This window comes from Sceloporus undulatus, chromosome 3 (assembly GCF_019175285.1).
Source record: "Sceloporus undulatus isolate JIND9_A2432 ecotype Alabama chromosome 3, SceUnd_v1.1, whole genome shotgun sequence".
NCBI classification, from domain to species: domain Eukaryota; kingdom Metazoa; phylum Chordata; class Lepidosauria; order Squamata; family Phrynosomatidae; genus Sceloporus; species Sceloporus undulatus.
The window spans coordinates 140,469,498-140,490,345 of record NC_056524.1 but is presented as its reverse complement, the minus strand read 5'-3'; the positions used below and the strand labels follow the sequence as shown (position 1 = coordinate 140,490,345).

At 41.3% G+C, this 20,848-nt stretch overlaps 1 protein-coding gene across 1 annotated transcript in view; it reads left to right on the top strand.

Annotated features, from left to right (window-relative positions):
- Window positions 1-14,702, top strand: part of LOC121926498 (snaclec bitiscetin subunit beta-like) — a 35,939-nt gene extending 21,237 nt beyond the window's left edge. Inside the window, exons 3-7 of the mRNA XM_042459522.1 lie at window positions 1,845-1,925; window positions 7,145-7,380; window positions 9,512-9,649; window positions 11,188-11,329; window positions 14,307-14,702. Of these exons, the coding sequence (XP_042315456.1) occupies window positions 1,865-1,925; window positions 7,145-7,380; window positions 9,512-9,649; window positions 11,188-11,329; window positions 14,307-14,389 (660 nt within the window). The 5' untranslated portion in view covers window positions 1,845-1,864 and the 3' untranslated portion in view covers window positions 14,390-14,702. The remainder of the gene's footprint in view (window positions 1-1,844; window positions 1,926-7,144; window positions 7,381-9,511; window positions 9,650-11,187; window positions 11,330-14,306) is intronic.
- The last annotated feature ends 6,146 nt before the right edge of the window (window positions 14,703-20,848 follow it).

The window sequence follows — 20,848 nt, the reverse complement described above, 5'->3', positions numbered from 1 at the left end:
TATTCCACTTAATCACTTGGAATCCAAGCGGATTACAACAATAAAACAAGATAAGTGTTAAAAAAGATAAGGAGCACCATGGGAGGATGAGCACCCACCCATCCCCATGCTGACCTAGAGATGAACCTGGGTGAGCACTGGAGCCAGGAAAGCATGGAAGTGACCCATCTGCTCAGGCCCTTTGAGTCTGGTGGACCACAGGCTGAATATGAGTCAGCAATGTGATGTGGTAGCTAAGAAAGCCAATGCAATTCTAGGCTGTATCGGTAAGAGTATACTGTCTAGATCGAGGGAAGTAACAGTACCAATTTATTCTACTATAGTCAGCCCTCACCTGGAATATTGTGTCCAGTTCTGGGCACAACAATTCAAGAAGGGCATTGGCAAGCTGGAGTGTGTCCAGAAGAAGAGGACCACAATTGTAAAAGGTTTGGAAATCATGCCCTAGGAAGAGCAGCTTATGGAGCTGTGTATGTTTAACCTGAAGAAGAGTCGGTCCTGTTTAAATATTCAAAAAGATGTCATATAGAAGAAGGAGCAAGTTTTTTTTTCTGCTGCTCTAGACATGGAGCAATGGATTCAAGCTACAGGAAAAGAAATTCCACCTAAATATTAGGAAGAACTTTCTGATGGTAAGAGATGTTCAGTAGTGGAACATGCTGCCTTGGAGAGTGGTAGAATCTCCTTCTGTGGAGGCCTTTAAACAGAGGTTGGATGGCCATGTGTTGTGGGTGCTTTGATGGTGTATATTGCTGCCTGGAAAGGGGTTGGACTGGGTGGCCCTTGTGGACTCTTCCAGCTCTATGATTCTATGCCTTGCTTCTTCGATTACTGTAATGCAGTAAATATGGGAATGTCCTTGGCCTGAAGTTCATAAACGTCTGCTCATAAAGAATTAAACTGACAGCCATAAGGACGTATGACTATACTCTGTCCAGTTTATGCAATAGCGATACCACTGTAGTTCAGGTCCATTTCACAGTGCTGCTTTAGACCTTGAGAGATGTAATTGGTCTGATCATGTAAAGGAGCATTTTTCATCCACAGGACTACTTGGGAGATGTCCTAAGTATGCCAGAATTTATTTATTCAGATTTATGCTAATGTGACATATCCTGTTAAGAAAGGACCATAGTTCTATGACAGTACACATACTTTGAATACAAAAAGTATCTTTGGTGGCAAGATTAGGAAACAACTTCTCTCTTGGGCCTTAAAGAGCTGGTCAGTACTACACAGTACTGTGCTAGATGACCAACAAACTGTCTCAGAAGACAGCAGCATTATAGATCCAAATAAATGGCTCCCCAGGCAAGTAAACCACTGCAAATGGTTGGCGGAATCAATGGGCCCATACAGACAGGCCAAAATAAAGCTGCTTCGGATCACTTTGGTGTTATGCTGTTTAAATGATGCATGTGTTCTAAGAGTCCAGAAGCTGTGCCAAAGCCACACTCCAGTCGTTAGGATTGGAGCATGGCTTTGGCGTGATTTCCAGACTCTTAGGATACATGCATCATTTAAACAGCATACTTCCAAAGTGACCCGAAGCAGCTTTATTTTGGCCTGTCTGTATGGGGCCAATGTTCCATATTGGCCTGGAGTGGCGACCACCTTTTTAATTTTCATATCCATGCTAATTTTGATTAATTGTTTGCATTGGTTTGGAAGGTTTGTATTATCGAACAGCTGTGGATGTCTGAGAAATTAATTGATTAATTTAATTTATAAACATCAAATAGTGCAAGTTCATTTTAAAGTACTTGTTAAAATGAAAGTAGACATTAACTTCATTTTCACATGTCAACACAGTTGTGACATCAATGATCTTTACTTGATTTTAGGTGAAAGTTCTAAGATAACAATGAAGCCACACATAGTTCTATTGCTGTGCCTGGGAACGTTGGCTCTTCCTGTTTCTGAAGGTGAGAGTAAACCATCTTATGTAAAGCTCATCTCTTGGAAGCACCTTCTTTGTTACTTAAGTGCCATCATTACTCATTACAGGACAGTGGTAGATTAGTGTGCTCCCAAAAAATCTAGAGAAAGAAAAGGAAGATAGTCAACACCTTTCCAGGCTGATGTGCCGATCTGTAAAGTCATTTCATAAAAGGTTTCTGGGACTGCAATCTGGAAGGAGGGAATAAAAAAGCAAGTGTATGGCCAAAATGTTATACATTTTTGGTGTGGGGTAAATATACATCAGTACACTTATTCTGTGTCCTATGCCTGCTTAACCAATTTTTCAATGGGTGCTAAGGCCATTGTGGTGCGCAGCTGATTAGCATCCTATCTACAAAGTCAAGAGAGAGAAAGGGTTGTGTGTGCTTTAGAAATTATTAGCTACATAACCTCTAAGAATGAAAGCACAATTGCTTGCACAACTATTTTTAGCCTGACATAGTATTCCAACAGGATTCTTGATGCAATTGGTTTTCTCCTTCTGGTGTGCAATTGAGGTTGAATTGAAGCATACCTTCCAGGGGGGGAAGGGTCAATTCCCACTTGTTGCTAGAGCCTGAACCCCACTTATTCTATAGTGTGAATCAGTATATTCCAAGGCATACATAAAGCTGGAAACTATGTCAGGGTTTTTGGGATCCCTTGTAGATCTTTCATACATAGGTTCCTGGAGTTCCATGGGATTACGCAATGTCTACTAAGAGCAGATTGACACAAACAGGGAAGGTAGATGGGTGTGAGCATATATTTAGTGCACAGCTAAAAAAAAACAATTTACCACTGCTGAATTCAGTTTGAATTCAGGATACATCCGGATACGATCACACATGTTTTTGCCACCTCCACCGCTGGGCAGGTGTATCCTGGTTAACATCCAGCTAGAATCCAAACTTGGGTGGCCGATTTGCAAAGCCAGAAAGCTCCCGGCTTTGAAAAAAGGCCAGCTGAACTCAGATTCTAGCCGGATGTTACCTGGGATGCACCCACCCGGTGGCATCGATGGCAAAAATGCATGCAATATTATCCGGATGTATCCCGAATTTGAAATTAATTTGTCAGTGTTAAATTGCTTTTTTTTTTTTTTAGCTGTGCGCTAATCTTCTATATTGTCTTCCCCACTTGTCCTTGCAGTTGGGATTATGCCTTGGTAGATTGTTGTCACAAGGCAGTTACTGAGATAGGACAAATGCTAACTGAATATCAGCAACTTCTAAGAAAATTCCTCATCCTCCACAATACATTTCGAATCTTCTTCTTCAGATGTGTATTGTTGCGGGGAGGGAGGGGGCTCCTGTAAAATCTCACATACTTTGTCTGGAGTGAAATCATCCATTACTTTAACAAGATGTGGGGTTTAAAAATTAAATATGAGCCAGGCTGTCATCATAGTTTTTGCAGGTTTTCTCGGCAATGTGGCCATGTTCTAGCAGAATTTCTTTCTGACGTTTCACCAGCATCTGTGGCTGGCATCTTCAGAGAATGCTTTGCCTGGAAAAATTGGGTATACTGTATATACTGTGTGAGCCTGGGATGCAGGAGTGAATAGAGGCTCACACAGTATATATACACCCAATTTTTCCAGGCAAAGCATTCTCGGAAGATGCCAGCCACAGATGCTGGGGAAACGTCAGAAAGAAACCTTGCAGACATGGCCACATAGCCCAAAAAACCCACAAAACTATGTATGCCAGCCATGTAAGCCTTCAATGTTACACAGGCTATCATCCTTGCCATTTTCCCCGGAACCACAGAGGTTGGGAGGTTAACCCTAACCATCTGGGGAGGAACTAATTTGGGGGAGGAAGATCCTGTTGGTGCCACTGGGACTGAGCTAGGGAGGAACACCTCGGCACACATCCAAAAAATAAAGTCAAGGGGCAAAAATGTCTCTCACTTGCTACCTGAGCTCTGCTTTCTTTTGCATCATCCACTTTTTAAAAATATAGAACATGTACATTTTAGAGGACAGGAGAAAAAAAACTTTACTAAGTAAGAGATTCATATTGTCCCAAAGACAGGATATCACTTAAAGGGCATCTTGTTTCATTGTGAACTTCCTGGCTACAAATGTATGAACTGCTTTATTTTCTGCTCTTGCTCCAGCGAAGGTACAACTATGAAGACCTTAGAGAGCATCAAAGAATTGCTCTTTAAATTTACAAAGGGCATAGTTGCTCAGTTCTATTCCTTTATTTATTTATTTATTTATTTATTTTTGTATGACTCTTTTGGGTCATTATGGGGGCTGTGGAATTCACTTTGATCCAAGCCACAATACAGATCAGTCGTCTCTGCCCTAGGTGACCAGATGTCATAATTGCAAAGGAGGACAGTTTCTGCAAAATGTAGGACATTCAAGGAAATGTAGGACATTGCAAAATGAAAGCCAAAAAAACCTAATATAAATTTATGCTTCTTAGTCATGCTCTAAATGGAAGACATTTTGGAATTCCTCCTGGACAGAAATCTGAAATATAGTACAGTTTCTAGGAAAGGAGGGTGTCTGGTCACCCTACCTCTGCCATTCATGAAAACTATTTTAAAATAATCTATAGATGATACGTTACCCTCACCCGACTGAAATACATTAATAACAATCTTTAGTACTGTTGGCAAGGATGCAAGAATTCTGGTACCTCTAGGCATATTTGAGGAGTTTGGCCAAAAGTTGAAAAGTTTTAGTCAAGCTTTTTGAAGAAATTAGTATGATTACTGGACAGTGTTTCACAGCTACCCTAAAAATTGGCAATCTGTATTCATTAATAACCTAAAACAATTGAGAAAAAATAATTTATAATTTTTATGTGCATTGCTGCACATCTAGAGATTGTGGAAATTATCAGACGGGGGAAAACAAGGAAGAAAAAGGCATACTCCCAGCAAAGTCACACGATCACACAGGAGATTTTCAGATGACGTTGCACTTATCCAGGACTTAACCCATGAAGATCCAGGGATGCTCCAGCAAAAACCATTCCCAGCACTTCCTCATGAATGGTTTCTTGTTGGAACATTCCTGGATCTTTATGGGTTAAGCCCTGGATAACCATGATGTGTCTCAAAATCTTCAGCGCAATCACTGACTTTGCCGGGAGTATGGCTTTTACTCCCAGCTGCCCCACCCGTCTGATAATCTCCTCTGTTAAAATAGAAAGATCTCCATAATATACAATAACATGCGATGGTTGGTATTCGATTTTTGGAATTTTGCACTCATGGAAAAACTTAGTATTGAAATAGTCACAGACAAACATTGATGCAGCTCATAATGTTCATTGTACCTTTATGATTGCTGTTTATTGAATATGCTAACAGAAATATAGCAAATATAGGAAGTATTTGGCCATGTCAGTATCATACTAACTTATGGAATAATATGTTATTCAAGCAAGTATGACATGGACTACTCATCCCCAGTTGTTGTACTTTTTGCCATGGATGTTGTAGTTTCTCTGTATAGTCTGTATATTCATTTTGCCGGTAATAAATTAATTTTAAAAATTATATTTATAGTTTTTTAAAAAAATATCAGAAAGGAGGGAAGAAATAACCCAACCCTTCTGCACATGCTATTGAAAATCAGAAATCCCTACATATGGCAATCATGTGTGTGTGTGTGTGTGTGTGTGTGTGTGCGTCTCTCTCTCTCTCTCTTTCTCTCTCTCTCTCTCTCTCTCTATATATATATATATTTCCTCTGGTCTTTCTGTTAAAGCAACTTCTGATTTATATTGGCCTTGAGCCCATTTGCACCTTTTTCTTTCTAAGCAGACAGGCTTGGCCTCCATTCTCTCACAGGATCTGTTGAAGTATGAATATATGAAACTGATTTAGGAACTGTCTGTCATATCACAAATTGCAAAGCTATACACTTACTTCCCTTGCTCTTTGTCTTTCCATGTTTATTTATGCTGTTTGTTCAAAATATTTTCATTTCACTTCTCCTTCATGGAAATACAGTTGTCCTATTGGTTTTGCTGAAGGAACTATTTTTCAGCCTTGGCTGCTTCACTACAAAATGAGATCCCTTGAAACAACCTGATGATCCTGTAGTCTAGTCAGAAGCCAGAAAAGTGCAACCCATAGGCCACATGTGGCCTCCTAAGCCCCAAGTGTTATTGAAAGGTTTCGGGAGTTGTAGGGTTGCTAGATCTCTGGCCGTGGCCCTAAATCTCTGTTTTTTCTGAGCCATCTCCAGCCATGAGATGAGGGCAGAAATTATTTTGTTTGGGGATGATCAGCTCCAGACAAGAGCAAATGACGGGAATGCAAATCTCCAGCTCAACTTTTACAGCAACAGCTTGCTACAATTTCCGAGGTTTAATTAATTTGTTGCTGCAATTTGCAAAGTCTCTCAAATGGTCTGTGTATTCATTTAGTAGCTTCTGTCTTCCCTCTGAGTCAGTATGTCACCAGGGCTCACCTTCTCCTCTGTTCTCCACCCACCTGGTGAGAAGCACATAGGATAGATTAGATGTTCCTTGACCCATCTCCCTAAATTGGAAGAAAGCATAATCTGCTCATTTCACCCATAGTTTCTGTTTTAGGGGCTGTAACAGATGGGTGGCATGCAGCCGCCCCTTTCTTGGCCAGATTGGAGCCACAGCAATCCCAAAAGGGGCTCCTTTTTGTGCCCTCCAAGAATTGCTATAACCACATTTGGATGCAGCACTGGAGGGGTGTCATCATGGCACACAACGTGTGAACCGGCATGCATCAAAATGGTGCCCTGAGGGCAGGGTTAGGGCACGCAGCATGCAGACACTGTGCCTTTACAAAGTGCTAGTCTGTATTGCCTCTTTATTTATCTGTGTGTGTTTGAATGACATGCTAAATTGTTGGTTCTTTAAAGCACAACAGTTAATGTCATCATCAGGATCTGTCCTTAGGTCCAGGCTTTTTTCTGGCAGCCTCCAGGCCTGGGATGATCCAGAACTGGCAATCCCAGGAGTCAGGGATGGAGTCTTATGCAATTCTTGACAGTAACCAGGGTTTTCATGAAGTACTTGAAGACCCTATTGCTATTCTTTTCAATGCAACAATTCTGGTGACCATCCTTTAATTACATTTCTCTTCTCTGCAGGGTGTTTGTATTTTCTACCAAGGATTTATGAATATTTGACATGGGCTTTTTCCACTAGGACTCTGGTTGTGTATCATTATTCTACTAATTTGTTTTTAGGCAATGAACTTCCAGAAACCAAGAACCGTGAGCGCCGGTTCTTGTTGGGAAAGATTTTTGGTGGGAATAACCCCCCTCCTCCTCCACCTGTGAATATTGAGCCCCCAGTTTTCCCTGGGTCCTCTCTGGTAGACGCAGAATCCTTTTGCCAAGGTGGTTGCCGTGATGGCTGGATAAGTTACATGGGCCAGTGCTACATATTTGTTCAGAATCCGATGACATGGGAACAAGCTGAGGTACTGATCAGGAATAATTTCTTTCTTGAACATCTTTCCTCACTTACTTTCTTCCTTACTTAAACTTTATACTTGTGTTAGACAAAGAATCCTCCTGAGTGCTGGAAAAAATGATAATCCTGAACAGAACTCAATTGCAACAAATCAGTTATCCTGGGACCTATTCATATATATACAGTTATAGCACTACATTCTGCTTTAACTGCCATGGCTGCATGCTATGGAATCTGGAGGTCTGTAGCTTGGTGAGGCACTAGAGTCCTAAACACCCCTCCCTAAAAGCAGATCCCAGGATTCCATGTGATGTTGCCATGGCAGTTAAAATGGAATAGAGTGTTATAACTATATGCCATGAAAGGCCCCCAGATTTGCAGCACAGCCACCTCTTTTGGTCTAAAGATAGACATGTTTTTAAGAGACTTGAAGGAGGTGTAAGAGTGGCACTCTCAGTCAGTTAAATTATCCTTGGAAGACAGAGTTTGTATCCCTCTCATTCACTGCTCCCAGGTTCTGCCATTTGGCAATTTTGTACTCAATAAAATGGTGGCTTTAGTAACTGAGATCTGCAGGCCTAGGCTTATGCTACCATGACAGTATTTTCTGAAACAGCATTTCAACAGCTGGACTGGACACATATTTTCTCTCAATCACAGTTAAGTGCACCTTTAGACAGAGTCATTTGCTCATTGCACCAAATCAGAGCAACCAATAAACTTTATTTTATATTCTGTTCAGTCCTAAATCGTGAGACTTGAACCTAAGCAACTGGGCATCTACAACTATCCCACAAGGCTTTGGAGAATTTTATCTACAAAGTGTTGCATCTGGGGAAAAATCATCAGTATTCTTTTGGAAAGAAATATGAACTATATTATTAAATGAAATTAATAAGAAATTACTACACCTAATTTTCTGTGATGTATATCACCCTGTGGGTTTTTTGCACACTGCCAATGACTGTCAGAAGCTGAAAAAATACTGTAACAATAAAGTTAGCACTGATTAAAAACAACAACCAGGTATTCTGCAGTGGAGCAAGAATGTTTAAGTTGCCCAGCCATCTTTGCCTAATGAGTGTGAAACTGCAAGAGAAATTGGTAGAGTATGTGTGCAGGACTAATTCATAATTTGTAATTACAAAAGGCTGGAAAAAATAAAGCTTTAAAATGAATTGACCTAGTGTTTACACCCATTAGAATGTTTAAAAGACCAAGACATTGACAGAATGATCCCTTTATTAATGAACAAAATATTACATAATAATTAGCAAAATTGTGGGACTCTTAATCTGGGTGTTATTACTAAACAAAAGTAGCAAAGGGCAAGCATTATTCAGAAATTGAGAATATGTAACTGTAATTTCAGAAAATTAACTTTTTTTCCTGATATATGAGATTGCTATATATGGGATGAAAGACTGTGCTGTTGGTGCAGGAAGACGACCCATTTTACAAGTCTGTAGATGGCACTAAAATGATATTTGGACTCTTGCTGGGTACATGGAGAATCCATCTGGGAAAACTCAGAAGTCTCTTCTTAACTACTTCCCAAGGAAGTATGGGTGGCTAGAATATTCATGTTAGACTCATATACACAAGCAAAGATTATTAAGATCCCATTAGTATATATAGCGAGTAAGCAAGTAAGAAGGGAGCAAGAATAGTGTGTACTGATATAGCTGGGCTGCATTACACTTCCAGTATGTGGGCAGAACAGTATGCAGAATACAATACAGCATGGTTCCATCTAATCGCCTGCCCTTTCCCTCATTTATAATGTGTCATTTTATAATATGTCATTTTATTTATAATGCATCATTTTATTTAATATTTCTATATTGCTTCTCCATTAGTTAATACTTTCTGTATGTTGCTTGACTACATTCCTTATGTCTTTCCTTATTTAACTCACCCTACATTTGTATGACTTCTTTCTCCTACTGGATCTTTCTTTTAAAAAACAACAACATTAACAACAACAAAACAACAACAACAAACCACTCTCCTCTTTAAATCTTTTCTTTCCACGTTTGCCTTGTCAATTGGGTCCAAAATCTACACCCAACCACACACTCACCCCATCTTTCCCCATAATCTTTATTTTGTCATTTCCATCTCCCTTTACTTTCCAGTGGACCTGCCAAAGTCAGGCCACAGGGGGACACCTGACCAGCATCTCAAGTGCAGAACATAATGAATTCCTTGTAAACCTGGCCAGTTATCAGGGACAAAGAACAGCTCAGTTCTGGACAGGAGGAAGCCATCGGAGGGTGAGTTCAACATTAAAGACTCACTGACAGTTGTGATCTTCATTTCCAATGGAATGGGGAAAATGCTAGAGAGTTTGTTGTTGTATGCCTCCAGGTAATTTCCAACTTATCATGACCCTAAGGTGTACCTATCACCAGGTTTTCATGGGAAGATTTGTTGTGGGGGGTGTTGCTTTTATTTCCCTCTGAGGCTGAGAAAATGTGACTTGCCTAAAGTCACCCAGTGGTTTTCATGGCCAAGCCAATTACCATTTAAAAAATGATGATGTTGTAACACCAAATGTATGACAGAGGCCTATTACAGACAGCCAAAATAAAGCTGCTTCGAGTCACAGTGGAGGTATGGTGTTTCAATGATGCATGCGTCCTAAGAGTCCAGAAGTCGCACCAAAGCCACGCTCCAGCCTAAGGCCGCAATACTATACACACTTAAGAGGAGTAAGCTCCCCTGAACTCAATGAGGGTTGCATCTGAATAGAAATGTGTAGGATTAGACTGTTATATGCTTTCCAGATATTACACATTGAAATTTTAACCCACCAGTCTTCCCTCCCCAAAAGGGTGGGCTGGAGGCAGCCGTTTTTCCTCCGGAGGGACGCTGCAGCAGCTGAACTGCATGGTGTCTCTCTGCCTCTAAAAGAACCCAGAAAAACCAGGTTCTTCTTGGGACACTCTGCACATGTCACGAGTGCGCCATTGGCACACTTGTGACATAAGCGATGTGCAGCGGCATCTATACGGAGGCCACCATTACCCCCCGCCATGACGTGCTAGGTTTAGGATGCATGCGGTAGGTGCGTGCTCCCTATTCTTTGCCAGGATGCCATTTCCTGCCAGTATGTACTGGGCCACAGGTCACCTTTATGTCAGCCCCAGTATCCACTGATTTTCCAGAACCACCATTTCATGGGCAATGGCTATTTCCACTCAAAAACAAATTTTGGTTATACAAATTGAGCCAGTATGCTTACAGCTTTAGGCAGATGGTGCCAACATTACACATTTCCTCACACACCCTATAGGGAGTGTATGTGCCTACTCCTCCATCATGCATAATGGATTCTGGCTAGATGAATGTGCAAACCAACCCTTCTGCTTTGTTCTCTCATGTCAGTGATTAGTTTTTCAGCTAAAACACGTAGCATGCTCAAGGAAAAAAAACCCACGGTTGCTGTCATTAATATTTGAAGGGGAAGCTGTCTAGCACACTCAGTAATAGAATAGAGCTTTAGCCTACATCTAATTAAAAGGCTCAGTTTAGATTCTTGGAATAAAGTATGCCTGCAGAACAGTGCTGAGTAACATATTCCAGAGAACCTCAATCTGTTTGCAGACAATCTCATTTTTCTAATAAATTATGCACCACATATTATTCATGCCACTCTAAAGTACAGAAACCTTACTGCAGGCAGTAGACTTCTGCGCACACTGCTGTGAAATTTCCCTTTGCTTATTTAAGTTTGATCCTTTGGAATATGAAAATACCTGACCAGCTGATATACTGGCCCTCATTAAATTCCAGTTTTATTTTTCTTCAGGGGTCGTCCCTAAGATGGACTGATGGTTCTGTGGCAAATTTTATTCAGCGTCCTCTGAGCTCACTTCTTCATGTTGTTGGAGAAACAATTAACACTATTCTGAACATTCGCATCTGCTTGAAGTTAAATATAAATATAGGAGGTACAGTATAGTCCACAAATATATTCTCTGTTCCTAACTAGTGTTTCTATCATTTATCCCAAACTTTAAAAGATATCCCCCCCATGGCTTTTTCAAAGTCCTAGCTATTAAGTATTACTCTGTGCCTCAGCAGCTTTCCAAATAATTGATACTTGGGATAATAAGCAAACATCAACACTATACGTTTTGTTGTGTGTTTTTTATTCTGTGACACTGAAATAAATTTAGAGTATAGCAGGCTGCAAAGATTAATTTTAGGTTATTGTCAATGTAATTGCACTCCTGAGGTTGGATTGTAAAGTGGTGGGTACCCAGAGGAGGATTAGAGCTGATTCATGCAATGTGACACCTTATTTCAAATTAGACTAGACTTTAAAACATATAGGGCCTGAACAGTCAGGCCGAAATAAAGCTGCTTCGTGTCAATTTGAAGGTATGCTTTTTAAATGCTGCATGCATCCTAAGAGGCCGGAATCCATGCCAAAGCCACGCTCCAGTCCTAAGGACAGGAGTACAGTTTTGGCACAGCTTCTGGCCTCTTAAGATATGTGTATCATTTAAACAGCATATCTCCAAAGTGACCCGAGCAGCTTTATTTTGGCCTGTCTGTTCGGGCCCATAGATACACACCAGAGTAGCATGCCCGACTGAGCAAAATATCAATATGATTGACTCTTACATAGCACTTAAAACCTAGGTGTATATGGAAGCCATTGCAAAAACCAGCAGCTCCTGGCTGTATAGGCAGAATAGTAGAACAATGTATGTGAGTAAACTCCTAAGAAATGTATTAATTGCATTCCAAATTGTTTTAGTTTCCCTAGGAGCTAGATTTTTAAGGTCAATTGCCACATTCACCTTGAATTTTCACTTTAGATTTTTAGTGGCATCAGTGCCTTGGAAAAAAATACATGGAAGGTTTATCAAAATTAGTTTGGGTTCTGTTGTCATAACTACTGTATATTGTTTTAGTCTAAGGAAGAATTCTCAGTTTGCTTTGAAGTTGACATAATATCTTGATCAAAACTCTAATGCAAAAGTTTGTTTCTACAGGTCTGTATACTTGTAAAGTGCTTAGACTTTTAAAAGGGTTGATTGTAGTGCTAGCGATCCATATAAGCCTTGGTGATTTGGGGTGTTCCAGAAAGCACACAGATTCATCATGGAGAAATTCTAGAGGAGTACCCAGATTAAGAGTCTGCAGTAAAGGATAAAAAAGATTGCAAAATTTCTAGACATGGTTAAAGTGGTTTGAACATATAGTCATTGCCTTGGAATGGACACTGCACAGTGTTCAAACCACTCCCACAGCACTTAAAATACACTTTGGGGCCCATTCCCACTTATTGGAAAATCCGTTTCCTGAACCGATTCCTGAAACCAGTTCTGAAAAAACATAGTTTCCACTATGTTTGCTCCCGTTTTATGAATCGATTCAGGAATCGGCAAGTGGCAGGGGGCAACTTGATTGCCCAGCCTCTCCTGGCCCCCAAATCCCTGGCCCAGCCTCCTTACTGGCGGCTTTAGCCGCTGGCTGGGTTCCCTGCGGCCTTTTAAAAAATTTTCCACATCCAGGGAAGCCAAAAGGAGGTCGCAGAGAAGCCGGGAGAAAGCCAGGAAGGAGGTTTCAAAGCTTCTGGCTTCTCTGTGACCATCTTCTGGCCTCCTCAGTCGCGGGAAATTTAAAAAAGGCGCAGGGAAGCCAGGCAGCAGCAAAAGAAGCCAGTAAGGAGGCTGGACTGGGGATTTTGGGGCCAGGAAAGGCTGGGCCATGCCAGCTGCCACCCTGGGCCAGGCTGCCAGTGGGAACCAGGGCAGATTCGAATCCTCCTGGTTACCACTCGGGCTGAATTGATTTATTTCTAAATAAATCGATTCAGCCCAAAAACATCCCATTTCCCCAGCATCTTTTTGATATGGGTTAAATGGTCAAAAATGGTCAAAAAGCATGGCCCTCCTTTCTGAATCGATTTCTAAAGTCTGATTCAGTGGGAACCATGCCCATTTAACACAGATCCTAATCCCAATTTAAACACAGTAGGAACAAGGCCTTTCTGTCCCTGTAAGAATAGTAAAGCATGAATGTTATTGTTAGTCTCAACTAGAGGAAACCCACTGACTCAATCAGACTTAATAATGCATTGTGTTTACTCAGTACTACCAGTAGAATTTACTTTAAGGCTATACCTAGAAAGGTATAATTTAAGAAGTGAACCTAGATGGACAGGCCAAAATAAAGCTGCTTCGGATCACTTTGGAGGTATGCTGTTTAAATGATGCGTATGTCCTAAGAGTCCAGAAGCTGCACCAAAGGCATGATTCAATCCTAAGCAGCTTTGGAGCAGCTTCTGGACTCTTGCACATGCATCATTTAAGCAGCATACCTCCAAAGTGACCCAAAGCAGCTTTATTTTGGCCTGTCTGTTCGGGCCATAATCACTCTCCCAGTGTAGTGTGTCAAGTTTTTGTTTTTTTACTGTATTTGTAGGAAAGGTTTACTTGCATAGATGTATGAAGTGCTTGACTTATATTTTTAAAATATAGACAACTGTCTTGCAGCATTTGTGTGGGGTGGGCCGTGGGGAGAAGAGGCAAAAACCATGTTTTAGCAGACTGTAATCCCGCCTCAATCCATCTGGGAGAGGTGGGAAAATAGAAATAAATTGTGTGTGTGTGTGTGTGTGTGTGTGTGTGTTTAGAATTGGAAACAAACTGTAACCTCCAAGGAGCAGAGGCCAGTGGATAAGAGAAGCCAAGCTCACCCAACTGTAGAAAAAGAAATTACACATCCCTGTCTAGGTGTGTTTATAAAACACTATCCCAAATCCATTGCAAGATAAATTTTGGTGGCGCAAGCACTTATGCCATAATAAATCCAGTACTTTTTAAGGTGCTGCAAGACTCTCTGATGTGAAGAGGTTGTTTTAAGAGTTCTTGGAATTTATTTTGTACTTAAAGTTACTTGTTTTCCTTACAGGCCGGGGTAATTGGGATGGCTCCGACTGCAAAAAGAAATTACCCTTCATCTGCAGCTACAGACCTAATCTTACACCCCCCTAATCTACAGTGGGAAGACAATACAACCTGTTCCCCTAACTGTCTTCTCATCGAATGAAGATAATCCACAAATTATTACTTTCTTTACTAGACCCAGTCACTTAAGTTCTTATTTTTTAAAAGCCAAAGCATCATTTACTAATGTGAATCAGATATTGAAAGAATCAGATATTATGTGGTTATTTAGAACACCACAGAAAGCCTGTTATTTAAACAAAATGGGGCTTGATTTGAGCGCTTAACAAGATTATGTGCTACTTATGCCCTACAGGGATTTAAAGAATATTGATGAGAAACCTTTAACTTAAAAATAATTACAAACCAGTCATTAAAGCATTACTTATTTTACCATTTAATGGTCAAGTCATATATTTTAAATAATGGAGACTCTCCTTAGTAGTGTCAGATAAATCCATGAGAAGTTAATTGAACGTTCTTATTTTGGGGTCAGGTATATGAAGGAAAAGAAAAGAAAAACATATTGCTGTAGATTAACATCAGCTCAAAGAAAAGACACACAACATTAGGAGATGCAATGCAAAAAGGGAAATCATGAGTATATATGTAACCGTAATTTGTCAATAACATTGCAGAAGGCAAACTTGTTATTATGGTTATGTATGTTAAATTGCTATGCATTATACATCAATGTATTTTCTGTAAACAGACAAGTTTTCCTTTCTACCCCTTAATTATAATTTGTATCTCACAAGCTCAAATGTTCAACACAACACAGATATGTCTAACAGAATGGAGACAATCTGTGAGGAAACTGTCCTGACCAACATCTGAAGGAAAAGTAATAGGAGTGATGCAAGAGCAGACCCATCTCTTTGTTCAGTTTCCATTTGTTCTGATAGATCACACAGAGAAAATCCCATTGGAGTAAGCTTGCAATCAACAACTGCTCCGTTGTTGAAACTGGACAAGCCTGAAACATGAAAGAAATAATAGTACTGTACTCAAAGATGATCAGAGTTTCTGTGGCTACCAGTGGCAGATACCAATCTGTTCACAATATGTACCTATCCATTTAAGGGATATGGTGGCTTAGTGGTTAAAACACCAATTCTGAGGATCAGAAGGTTAGCAGTTCAAGGCCCAAGTGCTGCATGATGGGGTGAGCTCCCATCACTAGTCCCAGCTTCTGCCCACCTAGCAGTTAGAAAGCATGTAAAAGTGCAAGTAGGTAAATAGCTACCACTTCGGTGGGAAGGTAACAGCATTCCATGTAGTCACGCTGGGCACTTGACCACCGGAGTAGCCTTCTGATAATGCTGGCTCTTTGGTTTAGCAATGGAGACGAGCACGCCCTCCCCCCCACACACACACAGTCAAACACGACTAGACATTCATGTCAAGAGGGAAACTTTATCTTTACTTTTTTACCTACCATTACTGCAGTCCCCTAAACTGTATGCTGAAGTTCAGGAAATCACTAAAGAGTAGGAGGTTATCATCACCTATATGAATATACACCAATCATGGGACTCATACAGAGAAGTCCCCAGCCAGTGACTGAAAATATGGCCAAGGTCCTGTGCTGTGAAGACATAGCGTTAACCACATGCATAACTGTGCTACATCTCCCCTCTCGACCCTTCCTTTTAATTGTGGACCCATGCACCAACCCCATCATAGAATCATAGAGTTGGAAGAGACCGCAAGGGCCATCCAGTCCAACCCCCTGCCATGCAGGAACTCTCAATCAAAGCATCCCCGACAAATGGCCATCCAGCCTCTTTTTAAGAACCTCTAAGGAAGGAGATTCCACTATACTCAGAGGGAGTTTGTTCCACTGTTGAACAGCCCTTACTGTCAGGAAGTTCCTCCTAATGTTGAGTTGGAATCTCTTTTCCTGTAGCTTGCATCCATTGCTCAGTGTTCTAGTCTCTGGAGCAGCAGAAAACAAGTTTGCTCCCTCCTCAGTATGACATCCCTTCAAGTATTTAAACAGGGCTATCATATCACCTCTTAACCTTCTTTTCTCCAGGCTAAACATCCCCAGCTCAAGTCGTTCCTCATAGGACATGGTTTCCAGACCTTCACCATTTTAGTCACCCTCATTTGGACACGCTCCAGTTTCTCAACATCCTTTTTAAATTGTAGGGCCCGGACCTGGACACAATATTCCAGGTGTGGCCTGACCAGGGCAGAATAGAGTGGAGCTATTACTTCCCTTGATCTAGACACTAAACTTCTATTGATGCAGCCTAAAATCGCATTGGCCTTGTTAGCTGCTGCATCACACTGTTGACTCATGTTCAACTTGTGGTCTACTTGGACTCCCAGATCCCTTTCACATGTAGTCTCTTTCAGCCAGGTGTCACCCATCCTATATCTGTTCATTTGATTTTTTCGTCCCAAGTGCAGTACCTTACATTTCTCTGTGTTGAAATTCATTTTCTTAGCTTTGGCCCAGCTTTCTAATCTATTAAGTTTGAGCCTGTGCTCAGGGGTATTAGCTACTCCTCCTAATTTGGTGTCATCTGCAAATTTGATAAGTATACCCCCAATTCTGTCATCCAAGTCATTGATAAAGATGTTGAACAGCACTGGGCCTAGGACAGACCCCTGTGGGTCCCCACTGGTCACTTCTTTCCAGGATGAAAAGGAGCCATTGGCGGGGTACAGACCGCCGCTTTGCGGCGGTCTGCCACCGCCGCCGGCTAGTCCATGGCGGAGCCGGAGCCTCCATATGGCGCGGCTCGCCTGCGGACTGAAAAAGAAGCTCCAAAATGGAGCTTCTTTTTCTGTTGTGTTTGCGACGTAGCGAGGCGCCAGGGGCGCACTCGCTACGTCACAAGCGACGCGACGCGTACGGACGCTCAGCGTCCGATACGCAAAGATGGCGCCGGCGCCATCTTGTACGGACGGAGTCCGTACTAGGCCCAGGGGCGTCTATAAGAGACGCCCCTTTTTTAAAATGGGACGTCCTCCGGACGTCCCAAAGGGCAATATAGAAAGCCCCATTGTTGAGCAGCCTTTGGGTTCAGCCAGTCAACCAATTACAAATCCATGTAACAGTTACGTTGTCCAGCCCACATTTCACTAGCTTGTTTGCAAGAATGTCATGGGGAAACCTGTCAAAAGCCTTACTGAAATCAAGATATACTATATCCACAGCATTCCCTTCATCTAACAAGCTGGTAATTTTATCAAAAAAAAGAGATTAGATATGTCTGGCATGACTTCTTTCTCTGAAACCCGTGTTGACTTTTTGTGATTATGGCATTGCTTTCTAGATGTTCACAGACTCTTTGTTTAATGATCTGCTCTAGAAACCTTCCTGGTACTGATGTCAGACTAACTGGACAATAGTTGTTGGGATCCTCTTTTTCTCCTTTTTGAAGATGGGGACAACGTTTGCCCTCCTCCTGTCTGCTGGGTCTTCTCCTGTTTTTCAGGAGTTCTCAAAGATTATTGCCAACAGCGGCTCCGATATTACATTTGCCAGTTCTTTTAACACCCTCCACAGCCTTTTAGCAACTGCATCTGAAAAGCATCTGGCTAAGTTTCTAGCTAAGAACCTAGGGCCAGAAACAGAACAATAGCATCATCTGCTCCAGCAAAAAGGTGGGTTGGGAGGTAGGATTTGGATCCTTGTGCAAGGTTGGTAGTGCATTCCAATCTGTGCAATGACCAAGAAAATGACACGACGGCGTAAATTAAAGCTACACCATTGTAAGTCACTAACAGGATGTCCACCTGTAATTCATATTGATAAATTGATTTAATTTCCATCCCAACCTTTCCCAAGCACAGGACTCTATTATTATTATTATTATTATTATTATTATTATTTCACTTTGTTTATATAGTGCTGTAGATTTACACAGCGCTGTACATATAATCAATAGAATAGATAAAAATAATCCTGCTTATGGCATACATTCTACACAATAATAAAATAATACATATTAATACAAAGGAGGCAACTTACAACATAAATTAAAACAAAATGCAGCTGAAGCAACTGCAGCTGAAACAAATATGTTACAACATTCAAGAACAATGGAAAAGGTTTTAAAATCTGTCATATTAAAACCAAGCACAGGATTATAACAGTATAAGAGCATTTAAAAGCATTATGAGAAAAGACATTCCAGCACTTTCTGCCGGGAGAGGAAGCCCCAGGAAGGCCTGTCCTGGAGAGACAAGTGCCCTCCATCTAGCTACTGCTGCTGTTTTTGCTACTGCCTGGTTGTGTTCTACCTGTGGAATTGTAGGGGGAGGAGTTACCTCTTCCCCTGCTTCATAAACTGTCACAAGCTGTAACTTGGCAGGCTCTGCCAGAAAGTTCTACTTACCCCAGCTTTAGAGTTGAGGGAGCTGGCAGATAAAAGCAGGAGTCTGGTGGGCACATCAAAGGAGGGTCACACATTTGGGACAAGGGAAAAAGCCCGTTCTGCTGCTTGAAAGGAGAGGTGGACTGTGTTCTGTTAATTTGCACTTTGCCATTATGCTGTTATCTTCTGCAAGGGTATAGCCAATCTACTATAGGAAGGATGTGTTATGAAAAGAGATGGGAAGATACTGGATCGGGGGTGGGAGGATTACAGTTTGACAGGACAGAGGAACAGATACACTTTAATCAAAAGGATAAGAATCAGTGGTGTCACTAGTTGGGTGTGGAGAGTGCAGACCACACCAGATGATGCCCTAAGTTGGGGTGGCACCACTGCTCCCCAAACATCTGTATTTCTGCCACAAGCAGGGCTATGGCATTTACTTGCATCCCTTTAAAACATTGGAGAGATAGGGTGAGTGGGGTGAGGCTCAACGGGAGGAGAAAGGAGAAGCCCCAGTTGTTCCTGCTGTTGTTGTTGTTAATTTTCCTTCTTCATTTCTTTCCTTGTTTCTGTTTTTAAGATTCCCTAAAATTTTCTTTACCAAGTTTTCACTTTAATGTACAGTCAGAACTCTGTGTCCACAAATGTTTCATCCACAGTTTGAACCATGCACGGCTTAAAAATATTCAAAAATAATATCAATTCCAAAAGCAAATATTGTTTTCCCCCCCCCATTTTATATAAAAGACACCAATTTCATGATGGCATTGTATTTAATGGGACTTGAGCATCCACAGATTGAGCATCCACATACAGAGGTATGTATTCTGAAACTAAACCCAAGTGGCTAAAATGGGCCCTCTGTACATGTAGATTTATTTATTTATTTATTTATTTAGGTATTTATACCCCGCCCTTCAGCCCTAATGGCTCTCAGGGCGGCTTACAATATTATTTTTAATCAGACAGTTCCCTGCCCTCAGGCTTACAATCTAAAAGACACAAAACAAAAGGAGAAAGGAATGATGGAGGGAAAGGGGATGAGGTCCAGTGGTTCTTCTCTCCCTCTAAGGCCTGGACCAAGGCAGATGGATTGGAGGGAGGGCTCTTCCTTCTTCTAGGCTAGTCCTGATGGAACTGGATTTATTTAGGCTGTCCTTATGATATTGTAATTTATCATTTAATTGTAACCTGTACATTTTTGCTAGTTATTTAGGACACAACTATTGCCATTACATTCAGTGATCTACAGGAATTATGATGTATGGGTAACTGTAGTACATAAAACATTACTAAGGATTCTGTATGATGTGGTATGGGAAGAAGTCAAGGTGGTGGTGATGCCAACCCTAGTGACACTACTGACAGGAATAGTGCATTAGTTGTCCCCAAACTGTCTCCAAACTCAAACAACCTGGATAGTCTTGGAAATGCTGCTGGTGAATGACAAGACAGCTGCCATTCAGTACTTGATCTTGGAAGAGCATGCTAACCTGGTATGTATCTGTGGGCCTGAACAGACAGGCCAAAATAAAGCTGCTTTGGGACACTTGGGTATCCACCTCGAACCAATACAGGGAGAGGGGGGATACAAATAAATATTATTGTTGTTGTTGTTGTTATAATTATTATTATTACCCCAGAAGAAGAGTGACATTCAGTTGGGCTCTCCTCCCACTGCGTGGTGAAGAGGGACAAGTGTGCCTCTCATGGTTTCACCATGGCAGCAGCGGCCTCATCTACACCCCTCCTGAATCCGCTACCACAACATTACTTTACTCCTGAGGAGTGCAGCACTGCAGTAGCAGCAGAGAAGGGACAGGTGCACCCTTTTGGATGCTACCCTTGAAGCTCTGCACTCCACAAGGGGTGCCACTACTGCCCAGAAGCCTGACCTCCCACACTGGGTGACACCAGGAGCAGGGATGCCACTGTGTGCTGGGGTGTGTATGTGTGTCTAATGATATATGTTTTAATCTGTTTTTACATTTTTTAATTGTTTAATCTTGTTTTAACATTTGTGTCATGTGAATTTTTAAAGATGTGTTTTTTTAGCTTGTTGTAAGCCAACTGGTTTAAGCCAACTTTGAGTCCTGAATTGGGAGAAAGGTGGAATAGAAATGATGATGATGATGATGATGATGATGATGATGATGATGATGATGATGAT